This window comes from Psammomys obesus, unplaced genomic scaffold (genome assembly GCF_907164565.1).
Source record: "Psammomys obesus unplaced genomic scaffold, mPsaObe1.curated_primary_1811, whole genome shotgun sequence".
NCBI lineage: Eukaryota > Metazoa > Chordata > Mammalia > Rodentia > Muridae > Psammomys > Psammomys obesus.
In genome coordinates, this window is record NW_026596079.1 from 10,682,247 (window position 1) to 10,697,165 (window position 14,919).

At 40.8% G+C, this 14,919-nt stretch overlaps 1 protein-coding gene across 1 annotated transcript in view; it reads left to right on the forward strand.

The window, feature by feature from the left end:
* Kcnq3 (potassium voltage-gated channel subfamily Q member 3) overlaps positions 1–14,919 on the forward strand; it is a 330,106-nt gene that overhangs the window by 268,647 nt on the left and 46,540 nt on the right. The window contains exon 2 of the mRNA XM_055626521.1: positions 14,222–14,312. Within this exon, the coding sequence (XP_055482496.1) occupies positions 14,222–14,312 (91 nt within the window). The remainder of the gene's footprint in view (positions 1–14,221; positions 14,313–14,919) is intronic.

Sequence of the window (14,919 nt, forward strand, 5' to 3'; positions counted from 1 at the left end):
AAGAAAGAAAGAAAGAAAGAAAGAAAGAAAGAAAGAAAGAAAGAAAGTCATACATCAAGGCATTGTAAAAGTATTCTGGTGGGTACATCAGGTAAGCAAGTTAAAACAAAGCAAAGAAATCTGATCTGTAGGATTCAGATGAAGCTGATGACCTTGGAGCTGGCAGAAGCTAGTGATCTGCTGGTACCTTCCAGGGGCCTCATCTGACAGTCACAAAGATACTAGGTCAGTCACAGTGGTGGGTGACGGATGACTATTAAGAGGACTGAAGACAGCCAGAGGTAGTTTGGCTCCAAAATCTACAATATTCCAGTTTCCTATAATCACAAAGTATCAATTAGTCAGTCAGCCTTGTGAGACTGTAACCTGGGTATAGCTGTTTTTCTAGGACCTGAAGTTCAAAAAGATATTGCAGGGCTTTGCTATAAAGTTTTGATCTTTTAAAAAGAAGAACTAGATGCACAAACATTTTCCATTGTAATCTTCATCAGATATCTGGCAATGAAGGGATGGTTATACATATTTTAGGGCTCTGATGTCACAGAATGTGGCTCTTTCATTAAACATGATTGTTTTGAATATTTTATACTCAAGTAGAAAGATATTTATTTTTTAATAAGATAAAATGCAGAGTGCAGCATTGTGACAATACAAATATGTAAAAATTATATATGTTTCTGTCCTTGGGCTGAAAGGAGACAGAGGAAAATGAAAATAGTTGATTTATTAGCTTAGATTTTAATATGATGATTCTCAGAATTTTGCTTTTATTTTTTGCTTTTCAGTGTCTTTCATAAATATAGTGTTTGAATCCAAAATTAGAAATGCATAGGACTGAGTTGTCTGAAGACTTGCAGTTGGAAGTCTTTGGTCCTGCAGTGTGAGTAGTGGAGGCAGAGCCTGGAAGACAGGGAGGCAACCAAACCAAGGTGGACCAGATATTGAAAAGCCTAAAGCTCTCTTGGGAGATCCTTTCTCCATCCAGTATATGATGACATGAAATGGGGCAAGGGAGAAAATACTGACACCTACCCTGCACATGTTATGCATCCGCCCTATTTCTATTTTAGTTATCCCAAAACAGTAGAGGCAGAACATATGCTTCCTTCTCATTTCTGGCTCTACTTTCTCACCCTCTACAACCTCTTCCTTAGCCCAAGGAAGAACAGCAGATCTTTTCAGGATACAGGGCTGACTTTTACCCGTGGCCTCTCCTTTGGCCTTCTAGGACACAGTACTGTAACCATTGCCTGCAGTTTTGCTGATACTACCATTCACCCACATTTTTAACATCCTTACCTAACACGGCATCTATCAGGGGCTTCACATCCTCTGTCATTAATATCTACTGTGGTCACATAGAACAGACAATGAGTGCTATTGCCTCTTTGAAACTAAGACAGCTGAGTTTAAAAGTGGTCAAATAGCACAGTCTTTTTCACGCTTATTTAAAATAGAAAAGCAAAGATCAAGGGCAGTCTCTCACTATGAGTCTACTGTTTTCTAGATAGTATGCTACTTCTATTTTCCTGACTTGTATACAGTCGATGCTACCTAAATGTACTATACAGTGCTAAATGAACCATTCTCTTTAGACTTCACATCATTCTAACAGGAAAGAGATACTGACCTACAGAAATACTGTCCAGTGTGAAGCAAAGAATGTTTCATTTTCACAGTTAACTAGACTTTGGTTTGCAGTATATAGATTTTTTAAATGACATCTTTGTTTTTCCATCTTGTTGTATCTCACAAACACTTGCAAAGAAAGCATACTGACACCTCTTGCTTCTATCTTACTGGACACTGTACAGTCCCTTTTCAGCTCTCTAATGCAATAGATCCTATGAAATATCTTGAAATTTTAAAACCTCTGGTCTTGATTGACAGTGTGCTGAATGGTTTTTATCCACCTTCCTGGATTACCTTTTCTAAATGAGCACTCCCGCCCCCCTCCCAAAAACAAAACAAAACAAAAAAACCTTGCAATTGTTTCTTTCTCAAGACATCACGGGGAGAGATTGTGTAAAGTGAGGTAGTACCATGGCTAATAGTTAACAGAGAAAATGGACAAGGTTTGTGTAATTCGGTCATGAGCCAAGGCTGGAAGGGCTGGGAACATTATAGACTATTCTTCATGTATATGTTCTCCTGGCTCTGCATTATTGGCTCTCTGGATGTGTTCACACTTGGCATTTCACCAGCCTGGTTTCATAGGCAAGGACCCCTGGGTCCTTAGAAGTGAAACAATCATGACCAAGAGTGGAGGGTTAGGAATGTGTTTCAGAACTTAAACCCAGATCTTCCTGACTCCCCAGATCTTTATTTTCTAAGAAATCATGTATTCGAAAACAGAAGAAAATCTGTGATTGTGGATCACAGTGGTAGGAGCATACAGAGGGATAAAGGAGCTGAACAAATTGAAGGCCTCAGTGAATGAGGAGGCAAGACATTAAATGATAAGGAACAGGCAGAGAAAGATGGGTATTGCTAATGAACTGGGTGGGCTCAGGTACAAAGATTCTAAGGAACCTAGAATGGCTCAAGGGAGGTGTGACTGTGCTTGACAAGGGCCTTGGGTGTGCTGGGGAAGAACTGCACATCATTGAGATGAGGAGAGAGGAATTGGGAGATAAAAAAGACTTTTGTCAGGAATGAAATTTTTTCTCAGTTTCACTTCTCTTACTTAGAAGTTTCCCCTTCTCAGGCAATCAGACAGTTACAATGCCTTACAGTTGACAATGTGTGAAAGATGCTGAAATATAGGTTAGTGTCGTTTGAGAGACTTCTCCAAAGTGATACTCAGATGTACTGACTTAAGCCAATTATTTCTAGCCGCTGAGAATTTACATGTTCTCCAGACTTTGTTTTATTGTGATGATAAAAACCATAATTCTATTCACGGTAGTGATTGTTAGTATGTTTTGAGCACTGAGCTAGTACCTTTAGTTATCCCCCATTCATTCTCAATACAATTCTTGAGGAGCCTCAAAATAAATTGTGGGTTGGTGGAGCAGAGAAATTAAGGTACCTAGCCAAAACTACACAACAATGAGTGAGGTCAAAATTTAATCTCAGCTCCTCTCCACCGCCTCCAAGTTTCTGCTCCTTATTATAAATAATTTGTAAGTGGGCATGCCTTTGTCAGCAAACTGGAAGGAGAGCAGCATTTATTGAGTGCCTACTACTTGTTAGTAAGGATTTTACAGCCAGTAATTCTTATGCTTAGAAGGCAACACTCCATTCTATGCCAGATGAAAAGACTCTGGTATGTCCAGTCCAGCTCTGGAGCCCTAGTCTTTGCGTGATGGAAATTCCCCCATAGTGCTTTGTGAGTCATGAAGAGGTCTGCCATAAAGCTAAAGATAGTACCAGTTAATGCCACCCAGATACAATTCTAGGGCAGCAATGGTGAATCCAAACACTGCTGCTGTATTTTAAAGGTATTAATGAGAGGACAAAACACTCAAGGTATGACTTGGGTCTGAATCTCACCTCCTTGAGAGGTTAAAGCTGAAGGGTCACAAATTCAAGGTCTGGCTAGCTATAGAACTTGCCCAACTCTAGAGCTAAGGAACTTAGGAGGTCTCTGTCTCAAAATAAAAGGTTAAAAACAGAACATGAAATGTGAGTAGCATGCTGGAGTTGATACAAGAGTTGAGTGGAGAAAAAAGGAAAGTGTAGATACAATCCTCTTTCATTACATGCAAGTATGAAATTCTTTAAACTAAAGGGAAATTTGGGATTGATATACTTTGTTGGGGAAGCTATTTGGTGGTAGAGCTCTGAGTTCAAACTAGATTTCACAAAAGGAAGAGGAAGAAGAGGAGAAGAAAGAGGGAGGTGGGGAAGGGGAGGGAGGAGGGCGAGAAAGGAAGAAGAAGGGAGGATAAAGAAGGAGGAGAAAGTGGGAAAGGGAGATGTGATGAGAGGAAATAATTCACCAAGGTAATATACCATGAAGTTTAAAAAGATGTTTCTAGTGGCAGATAGAGCATGCAAACCCTGTTTTAATCTTTGTCCATTATTTTATCAGTTTCTTCAATGAGTCCCTTCACAAAAAGTGGATATGTCTCTTTTATCCATGTAGTCATTTTTTTAAGTGTCTTGTGGTTAGCAAGGGTGTTTTAGGATTAAATCTCTTACTTCTAAGTTTATTGTTTTTCTGTATAGCGTCAGACATGTAAATTGCCCTGAGACAACGCTCTTCATTTACCCACACACTCTCTTAGAAAGCTGGAACAATAAATACTGCACAGCATTGTGGGCCAGAAGAGCTCCATTGCAGCTATTCAGTTCTGCTGCTGTCCTACAAGGGCAACAGGCGAGCATGCTTGTGCTCCAATAAAACTTTATTTACAGAAATCAGGGGTAGGCTTGATCTGTTCCGAGGACAAGTGTTTCCTGCTGTTTCTTTCAGATGGTAAAAATCTGCACTACCTTACTTGTCTGTGGATTTGGATGCTCATGTGGATGTCAATAAGGACTGGCTAGAACTTATTTTTTATGTAGTTTTTTTTTCTTCCCCTTTTCAAGAACACAGAAATTTTAATGACTATCATTTTTACTGCTAAATCAATGTTTAGTACACCTTTTATGAGCATAAGAAAAAAGGAAACTAATGTTTGATTAGGGCCGTATTCTAATAGTACCTAATTCTAAGCACTTTGACATGTTGACACTTTTTGAATGCTTCCTATTTAACCCCTGACCGTCCCATGAGGTACACAGAGGGTAGTCTCTACACTGCAGTTAGCAGGGCTCTGTGAACCCACTTCAAGGTAATAGTTACACAAGGGGAATGATGAGGAATTCACATAAAACAAAAAAGTAAAATGTCTTATTAGTGTTTTGTCCTAAAAATTTGTGATTGAAATGTAAAATCATCTTTATTGTATCTCATGGTTGAAATACAGATTCGAATTGTGCCTGTATTCTAACTTTTAGAATTGGCAAAGACTGAATTTAGTGCTGATTTGAAGCATATGTGGGGGGATTCTTTTTTAATTTATTTGCTCTTTGAAAATTCCATACATATATATGATGATTTTGATCATATTCCCCCAGCACCCACAGCCCACCTCCTTCCCAACTTCATTTCATCTTTTACTGTTATTATTGTTATTATTAGCACCATCCGTCCAGTTAGCGGTGACAACATGCTCACAGCTGTGGGCCTATCCACTGGGACATACAAACACTACCAGTAGCCATATGAAGTGGGGTTATAAAAAAAAATTAAAAAAAAACACAGAATTATATAACATTGTATGACTTCACATTTTATTATTTTAGCCCTCTGAGAGGAAGGATTGTAATGATTAATTTGTTGTCAATAAAATAAAGAAACAGAGAGAGATTAGTGAAGCATACCTCTAAGTATGTCTGTAGGGACATCACACAAGGCTACACACAAGGCTCTCTTCAAGGGGGAACCAATCCCTTAGTGGATTCATAATATGATGGCATTATTGGATGGTAGTGTAAGGTAAGAGGCAGAACCTAGTTGGACAAATTAGGTCACTTAGGTAACACCTTGACTCTGGCCTTCCTATATCCCTTCTCTATTTCTCTGCTACCCTGTGGTAAGCAGATCTTCTCTAGAACACACTTCCATGATGTTCGGTCCAAGCTCATAAGGCCAAGCAATTGTGAACCAACCCTCCAAAACTGTGAAATAAAAAAAGTAATCACTCACCTTTAAATTGCTTTCTTGGTGTTTTGGTTGTAGAGTTAAACAGACATTAATACAAAGACTTTGTGAGGTTTAAACCCTATCAAGGACCAGTTGGTTTGACTTCAACATTTTGTTCAAGAACTTCCTTTGCTAATGGTTCCATTATATTTCAAACATCCATCAACCAGTATTGTAGTAGCACCTGTCTGTAATACTCACATAGGATTCTGAGTTGGAGGCTACCTGAGATGTGTATAGTGACCCTGTCTCAATCAATCAATCGTCAGCCATCTCACCATTTCCATCAACTATTATACAATTCTGCATGCTTTGTAAGCTTTGCCTTTTTTACTGAGCAAATGTTTTTGACTGAGCTATTCAAGGTATCTGTTGAGGTAGCAGAAGCTGATGTGCAAAAGCCATGACATTCCTATGACAATTGTCAATCACACCAGCCTACAGCTCCTATTAGAGAAGCGCTTTTTAGTTATGAGGAGTTTTTATGCTGTGTGAGATCTCCCACATGCCAAGACTTGGATAAAAAACATTCAGAGAGCAACAGAGATCCCTTTGTCTGTTACTCCTGTTATAGATAAGTTAGATTTCAGGAAATTAAAATCTACTCAAGGTCTTCTGGTTTCAGTGCCAAGATCTATACCCTAATAAACCTGTATTCCTATCTCTTGCTGTGTAACACTCTCCCAAAAACATAGTATCACACATGAAATATTTTCTTTTTTCTCTCCTTCTCTTCTTCCTCTTCATTTCCTTAACTTCTCTCCCACTCTTTCTTCCTCTTTCTGTATCAGGAGCCCAGGTATCGTTCCCAAGATCATGTCATAAGCCTGGATTTGAGTCTCATGTGAAGATTCAGCTAAAGAAGATTCTCTACCAAAACCCTTTTGGTGACTGTTGGGAGAAGCCAGTTTCTGAAGGGGCCTTTCTTTGTTGACTGTTGAATAGCTAGCACTTCTAATTCAATATGATGTCGGGATCTCTAGCCATGATGCCGGGATCTCTAGCCTTAGAGTTTTTTTTTTTCTTGAAAGCAAAGTCTACAGCAAGATGTAATTCACAGTCCTTTATAATCAACTTACAAAAATAGTATCCCATCTCCTTACCATATTTTACCCACTATAAACAAGTCCTAGCTTCTTAAGCAGGGGAATTCCCCAAGGGTGTCATTAGGATGAATCTATTCTGAGGACCATCTTAAGGTCTGCTTGCTATCGCTCTATTCCACAGCATTTAATTTTTTTCTTTGTTGCCCTGAGTTTTCAAGGAAACATAACAGGTGCTTGCAGTCTTACTTAAGACATCCTTAAAATATAACCCTGAATTTCTCTGTGACATCTACGAGCCTGGAATGCAAATTTGGAGTGCCAAATGAAATTGCTTTGTTCACAATTAAACTTTGTATTCCATGAGGAAAATAGATACCACAGTCAGAGACAATGTGGAGCTGGAAGTACCTAGCTAATGGCTCCTATCTCTATCCCACAGGGAGATACACTGTGGTCTGCCAGAGCTTGGGCAGCACTACCTTTATATGGAAGTGTCAAATGTGACCAGGTGAAGAGGCAGTGTTGCTGGCATACTAATGAAATTGGTGTGTGTTTCAGCTGGCATTGTTAATGCAGAGGAGAACAGAGAGCTGCCTGGTCTGGAGAAAGCTGATAACCTTATCCCCAGATAGAAGTCTCTAACCTCCAAAAAAATATGATATGCTTATAGAAGGTTGAATATATCTGAAAAGCTCTTTAGAAATATCCAACATGTGATTCAGACTCATGTTGACAAGGTAGTGTGTGATGGAACTGATACAGTCTTATTGGGACTTTATTTAATTTCTAGTAGATTTTTCCAATTTTAAGTGAGTAATTTTGGGGTCGTGATGAACTAGCAAGTGAGTCTGTTAGCCACGAGGGAACTGGTTGCTGGCATGACCCATTGAAGCTAAAATTCACTCCTGCAGATGCCAGCACATGTCAGGTCTGCATGCTGTGTCAAGCATGACACCCAAGAGCACCCTCTCATTTACTTCTTACAGCAGCCCTGAATTAGGAGCTTGTTTCATTACCATTTACAAATGATGAAACAGCCCTCCATGCAGCAAGCATCACAGCTGATATCTGAACTCAGACTTTCCCATCTTAGACTCATAAAAATGCCCAGAAAGACCTATTGTGCCATTGCCCTCAGTTGCATACTTCACAGATGTAGACACACAGACATGGGGAAAAGAAAGAGCTTCTCCATGCTTATAGAGAGTGAACAGCGTAGCTGGAAACAATTTAAGACAGGAAGTTTCTTCAGCTATTGCCTTTAGCCAAGAGCTTTGCTCCAAAAGGAATCATAGCAACCTTACTTCACGAGAACAACGCAGGATCTGCTGTGCTTGTCATTGGAGGCCCAGAGCCTAGAGTGGTCAAGCATGTCAAGGAATGCATGTGGTTATGAAAAATGAAAAACACAATCCTCTTTGAATTATCAGAAGAATTTTTTTACAACTGTTTGAAAGCAAAATATGGATTACATGTTCTCGAGACACAAGTGTGGTCTACTCTCAATTCCTTGTATGTAACAAGCGATCATCCAGTAGTTTGTTGAGGGAAGCAGGGACATCATAATAGATGAGGTGACTGAACTGTTTCAAAGACAAAGCATACATCAGTTGGATGAGAGGAAGATAGTGAATTGGGAGAGGAAATAGAATTTAGAGAGTCTTTCATGTCTTAATTCAATTTTAAATCTGCTTTGATTAGAAGCATAAAGAATGAAGAGATGTGCATAGAAAAGCCTAGTGTGCTGTGGAGTTTTGTTATTGTTGTACAGTTGTTTACAACTTCTACATCTTCTTAATGCATTGAACCTTATCTGCCTGTGATGCTCTCTTTGGCCTCTCAGCAATTTTTTTTTCATGTCTGCTTTGAAGTCTGATATCATTAAATGAGCCACCTCTGCTGTAGCTTGACTAATGTCTGAGAAATAGCATTTTCTGTCTTTCCACTGACAGCCTATATGAGCCATTGGCTCTAAAGTGAGTTTCTGGTAGGTATCATATAGTGGGATCATTCCTCTGTAGTTAAGAGTCCTGCCACTTTTAATACAAGATAAATAATTTTAAAATTATTCTTTGTATTTCTTCATATGTATTCTTTGACCCTGACATCTGATGAGATTGTTTTGAACTACTTGAACCGCACAAATAAATAAGCACACAGGATGTTTGAACAGAGAAAATTAGTTCCAAAAGGAAAAGGGAGAACGTAGGTCAGATCTCAACAGGCAAGGGAATTTTCTTGGTGGGTAATATTTCACCTTTTGCCATGAGATGGACATGATTTGATGAAAAGCAACATATTCTAACCATGTTCATGAAGTTCTCTCTGGTTTATTGAACACAAAGTAAAGAATGGCATTATAGGAGATATACTGAGCTGAGATCTGGAAAGCCAGGCCCTTATCATCACTCTACAGGAGCCATGTTGCACTCACATACAATTCTTAGACCTCGCATGTACACAATCTCTTTCTATAAAACAAAGGAACAAGAAGAAGCTTTTTTGAGTACCTTGAATATTGTGGCTGCATGGGGTCAGGGTACAAAATGAACAGTGTCAGGAGAAGGAAATATTAGGGAAATAATTATAATATTGCCTATGAGTTCATGCCCATGTCTCTAGGGGATGGCAGATTCTTAATACTGTCCCTTGCCCAACAAACATTACCAGTTTTAATGGCATTTTCTCCAGTTAAGTTGTCAGCTGTTTGAATCCCACATTCCAGGCAGTCTCAACCAGTCCATACTATAGTTAGCAAGATAACAACCATTCATCAACCATATTCTGACTGGATATTTTATTTTTGTTGTTGTTGAATCATTAGAGTTCTTTACATATTTTAGATATTATTAATTCCTTGTCAGACATATAGTTTCAAGTATTTTTTCAGTCAGATAAATGATTGCCTTTTGACTCTTTTATTCCTTTGCCAGTGTTTTTAGATTGACATAATTGTATTTGTTTGGGTTTTGCCTTTTATTATGTAGTAGTAGGTTATTCTTCTACCAAATGCATGAGGTTATGTCATTTCTAATAATATGGAAGGACTTGGAACTTATTATGTTAAATGAAATAAGTTGGGTGCAAAGACACCAAGACTTCATAGTTTCACTCATATATGTGAATTAAAAAGTTTGCCCTCATGCAAGTTGAGAGTAGATTGGTAGTTACTGGATCTGGAGAAAAGATGGAGAAGAAAAGAGAGCAGTTGGTCAATAAGTATATTGTTACATAAGAAGTATATGTTCTACAGTTCTGCAGCACAAGGGGAGGAGTCAAAAAAACACATTTAGTCTATTTTGATCGTATTCATGACCAATAGATGGTTCATTTAAGAAGGTATGCTGGTTACCATGAGTTGCTTGCTACACAGTATTGCCTCCATGAATCAGAGCACCACACTAAGCCTCATAAAATTTGTGCAAGTATTAAATGTCAATCAAAATCAAAATCATGAAAACAAACAAAAGAACAACAACCTGGCACACAGTGGGTGCTTTACCTCTGACTGATCTCACTGAAAGACAAGTAGGAGTCTCATGTGGTCTGAAGGTGCTGTTTGCTTTGGAAGTATTTCATCTGCTCCTGAGCCAGGACCCATGGCCCCTGGGTCAGGCCAGGTGTGAGGTAGCCAGCCACACCTGCTCTGTTAGTTTAGTCTGTCTGCATTTGTCTAGGATGGCAGGCCCTAATCCAGTGGGTCTAGCTGCTGCCTGCCTCCCTGTCTCTGAAGGACATTTTGGGGCCAATGATGATGGAAAATTGCCCCAGAACAACTGCAAGTAAAGCGGGACCAGCAAGGGTCCCTAATGAAAGTCTTCCCAAATGTGAAGGTCCAGAGGAGCAGAAGAGGAAATGTCCTCCCACTTAAGTGGGGTGGACAGGTGTCATCCTCTAATGTGCTGTTCCCAGAAGATTCTACATCAAGGTTTCTTATGGCCTGCAGCAAAGGGGTGTATCTCTTATTCCCTTAGTGACACTGCCACCTGAGTTTGGAAGCTTGTGTCTTATCTACATAAGCATGTGTATAAAGTAGTGACAGTTCCAAGCCTTGCCTCCCTCCACCCCGCTTTTGTTTTCAGGAGAAAAAAAAAAGAAAAAAACATGTGAAAAGGCAACATATATGTGGGTATTTTCTATCTCCTTATCTCAGTGTTATGGCAAGTCCTCCTTCGCACCCCTGTCTGAAAAGCTGCTTGGGTCTTCCTGGGTGCTGCCTGGTGGAAGTCTGGTACTGAGTGGACCTGGACAGGACGCACTGGGCCTTGTACTGCTCCCCTGAGCCATGCAGATCAAAACGGTGTGTGGTTCTAGCTCCAGCTTGGCTGAAAGATGGTAGAGAATAAAGCAAGAGTAAGTCCAAAGGGAGAAACATGGAGAAGACAAGTGTCCGGGTGAAGGGCATAGGACAGCATTGACACTAACCAGCATTGCTTTCAAACACAGCCTGGTGCTGTAGACAGAAGGGCCATGGTAGTTCTCCACAGGAATCTCCGGCCAGATCTCTTGTTCAGGGACTGAAAACCACAGAGGGGAGGGAGAGGATGTAAATGCAGAACAGAGAAAGGGTGGCATGGAACAGAGGAAGAGACATCTGGATGAGTGAGGTAGTGGGGGGTGAGGAAGCAGTTGAGACTATAGAAAGGGAGCCCAGAGTGGCAAATGGCAAAGGAGAGAAGGAAAGGGAAAGTTAGTGGGGCATCCAGAGCACACCAGACAGAAAGGAAAGTGGAGGGCAGGTGCTGTGGCCTAGTCACCTCTGGCTTCTCTGGCTAGGTGAGACTGACTGCTGAAATCGCATTATTTTACAGGCAGTTTGAACTTTGCAAGAAGCTGAAAAGTGTCTCTTCTTCTCGGGGTTAGGAAGGCCTCCTCGATGATTTGAGTTCTGTAAATTACTGGTCTTTCTCCAGTCTCAGAAAGTAGATCCCAATGACACTGGTGCATAGTTAGTTGTGTGGTTGTTGTCTGCCCCCTGCTGGAAAGTTTAAGTTCTGCATGCTGCCGGCTGAATGAATTTGTTGATGTCCCCCAGACTTCAGGGGTCATAGGATACCAACCTTTCTTGTAAAGTTTAAACTTGTATTTTGATTGGGAATGATGCAGAGTTTCATTTGGACCTCAAGTTCAGTAGGTCCACACGGAGCTTCTTATCTTCTTGGGCCAGAGGCCACCATTACAGCCTTCTGCCATGTTTTTGTTACTTCCTAGTAACAAGATCCCCAGTGTGCTCCTCCAACTCTTCCCCATCATGTTCTTTAGTCCTGCTAAGAAAACCAGGAGGATTCACTTTCAGGAGGCTCTTATCTCCTCAGCCTTCCACTGTTGCCAGCCACGGCAGCAATCACTGACCACAGTACTTGCTGAGCTGATTCTCTCCATTGTCCGTCACTGAAATGTGCTAGGATGCTTGGTGAATGCCCAAATGGTAGCTACAACCAAACTATTTATACCATGTGATTCTCTACATTCTGCATGCCTACGATAAAGCCTAATTTACAAACTAAGCATGGTAAGAGAGTACTAGCAATAACTAACATAAAGTAGAACGCCTACAGTGATAAATTGTAATCAAATAATTTGATGTCCATCGATGGCTGATTTCTGGAGTTTACATTTAATACTCTCGGAGTATGCTAACAATGAATGACTGAAACCACAAAAAGCAAACCACGGATTAAGGGAATCTGTTACATACAGATACTGTGTGTGTGTGTGTGTGTGTGTGTGTGTGTGTGTGTGTATCCAGTGTCTTTAGGTCCAGCAACAGGGGATTACGGAAGTCACTTTAATGCCTTCCTTACACAACTGTGGGTCACTTGGAGCTGGGAGCCCAGAGCCCTGAGTTAGTTACTGGATATGGACAGGAACTGGTACAGCCCCCACAGCCCGGGAGTGGAGTGTGACAAGACAAGCAACCTAGACCACATCATCATCCAACTCTGAAAGCTAGATGCACTCGGCAGGTTGCCATCCGACACTAAATTTTCTATCACTGCGTAAAAAAATCGCCACTGTCTTGGTGGATTGTAATGATAGCATTCCTTTCTGTAGCTCACAGCTTCTGAGCATCAGTAGTCTAACTGAGTCCTACACTGAGCCCTCACAGAACAGCTGATAACCAATACTTGGTGTGGAAGGGCAGGTCCAACTTTCATGTTATTGTGAACTGGGAGCAGAGGTAAGATCCCACAAGCCACAGCAGCTCCTTGTTGCATGTATCCCCTGTGGACCCTTTACAAGGCCAGCAAGAGGTTCTCTATCTCCAGTCTGTGTGGATGGAGATCCATGAAACTTACCATGGTCACAGGCAATCATTTTTTTTTCCTTTTGAAGATGTATTCTATTTATTTATTTATTCTTTATTAATTACACTTTATTCACTTTGTATCCCCCCTGTGGTTCTCTCCCTCCTCCTGTCCCAATCCCTCCCTTCCTCCACCCTCTGCATGCATGCCCCTCCCCAAGTCCACTGATAGGGGAAGACTTCTTTTCCTTCCTTCTGATCCTAGCCAATCTTTATCTAGTGGTTTTTGCCATATAATGAAATAAGTAAAAGAGGAATGAGTCTTGGTGGCTGCTTGAGCTCCAGTGCGGGGACCATATAGGAGTATAATTCACTGGGAATACTCATGCCCATCTTGTAGAGTCATCTTTACATGCCATCTTTACATGCATACCAGAAGCAATATAGCAGAAGAGTCTGACACCACAATAAAAGCTTCTACTTCTGCTCTATGAGTTCATCTCTCAAGGGACACCAGGTTTCTCTTTGTACATGAATCCATCCTTGCCATACAATTGCTTGTTCAATGTCAACTGATAGCAAATCTCACAGAGCTGAGGTTGGTGCTTTGGGTTGTAGGACCAAGATTTTACATGTTTCCTATACCATGTTGATCTTGAAAATCCTGCAGAAGGGAAATGGCCATATTGACCTTGAGAGTCACTGTAAGGATGATGAGCTGGTATGTATTGAAGTGGCAGGTGACAGGTACAGACCAAATGGTGAGTGGTAGTGGTGAGAGGCGCTAGTGTTGAACCACCAACACCAACACCACCATCACCCTCGTTATCCCCTGAGAAAAGGATTTGGGGCTCAGAGTCGGTAGATTTCACACCCAGGTTGGAGTTATTCATTTCAATTAAAAGGCCTAATAGCTTGAAGAGGCTGGTCATTGTGCTTAAATTCCTAGAAGTGCCGATTTCGCTTGGCAGATCGTAAGGTTTATTAATCAGAAAATGTATTCCAAGACACCCAAAATTCAAAAGTCTAAGTAACTGATTCAGTCAAGTAGCTCATTAAGTAACGGCCTGCACCTTGCTTAACCTCTCTCAGCCTTCTTCATCATCTTACCCACCTTAAGGGTTGAAGAAATGGAAGAGCATATAAAGCATGGGACACTCTCCAGTATCCTTGTCATTGCCTGCTGGACCACGCAGGACTAAAGCTCCTCCCTTCCTTCTTCCTTCCCTCTAGGTTCTTGATTGTCCTGGGATGCTTGATTCTGGCCGTGCTTACCACCTTCAAGGAGTACGAGACCGTGTCTGGAGACTGGCTTTTGCTGCTGGTGAGTTACAGGCCATTGGTAATGACTGTATGCTGGAATGGAAGCTGTGGTCACTTTCGGCTGGAGGAGGTCAACCTCTGGAAACTATTTTCCTAGACTGCAGCCTCCTAATGTCTCTAAGTCAAGTCTAGGTCCAAGAAAACAAAAAACAAAAAACAGTACCCCCTTTGCCTTGTCCGGCCTGCCATAGGCAGAGCCCTTTTCTTCATGATCCATTGTTCCAGACAGAAATAAGGGGCATACAAGTCCAAGCTGAAACTATGTATTAAATGATAAAGCACAGCTTTCTGGTCCTCTGAAAGTTCACCTTCATTCTAAATGCGAATCCTCCTTTGATTTCTCAGAATGTAAACTGAAGATGGTACTAAGAAACCCAGGGAATGATGCCTGGCTCACAATCTAAGATGAGAAATGCTGGATAGCTAGTAATAACAGTGTCCGAGCATTCTGTATAGGGTTAGAGGATTCTGTTGACTTTATTTTGGGGGGATTTTAATACAGTCAGTGGACTTTAGAAATCAATAGTTGAAATGGAATCTCCAGGAAGGCACAGACATGTATTCAGTCTGCATAGATAGTTAATATGCCAAAATAAAGACAGGAGACA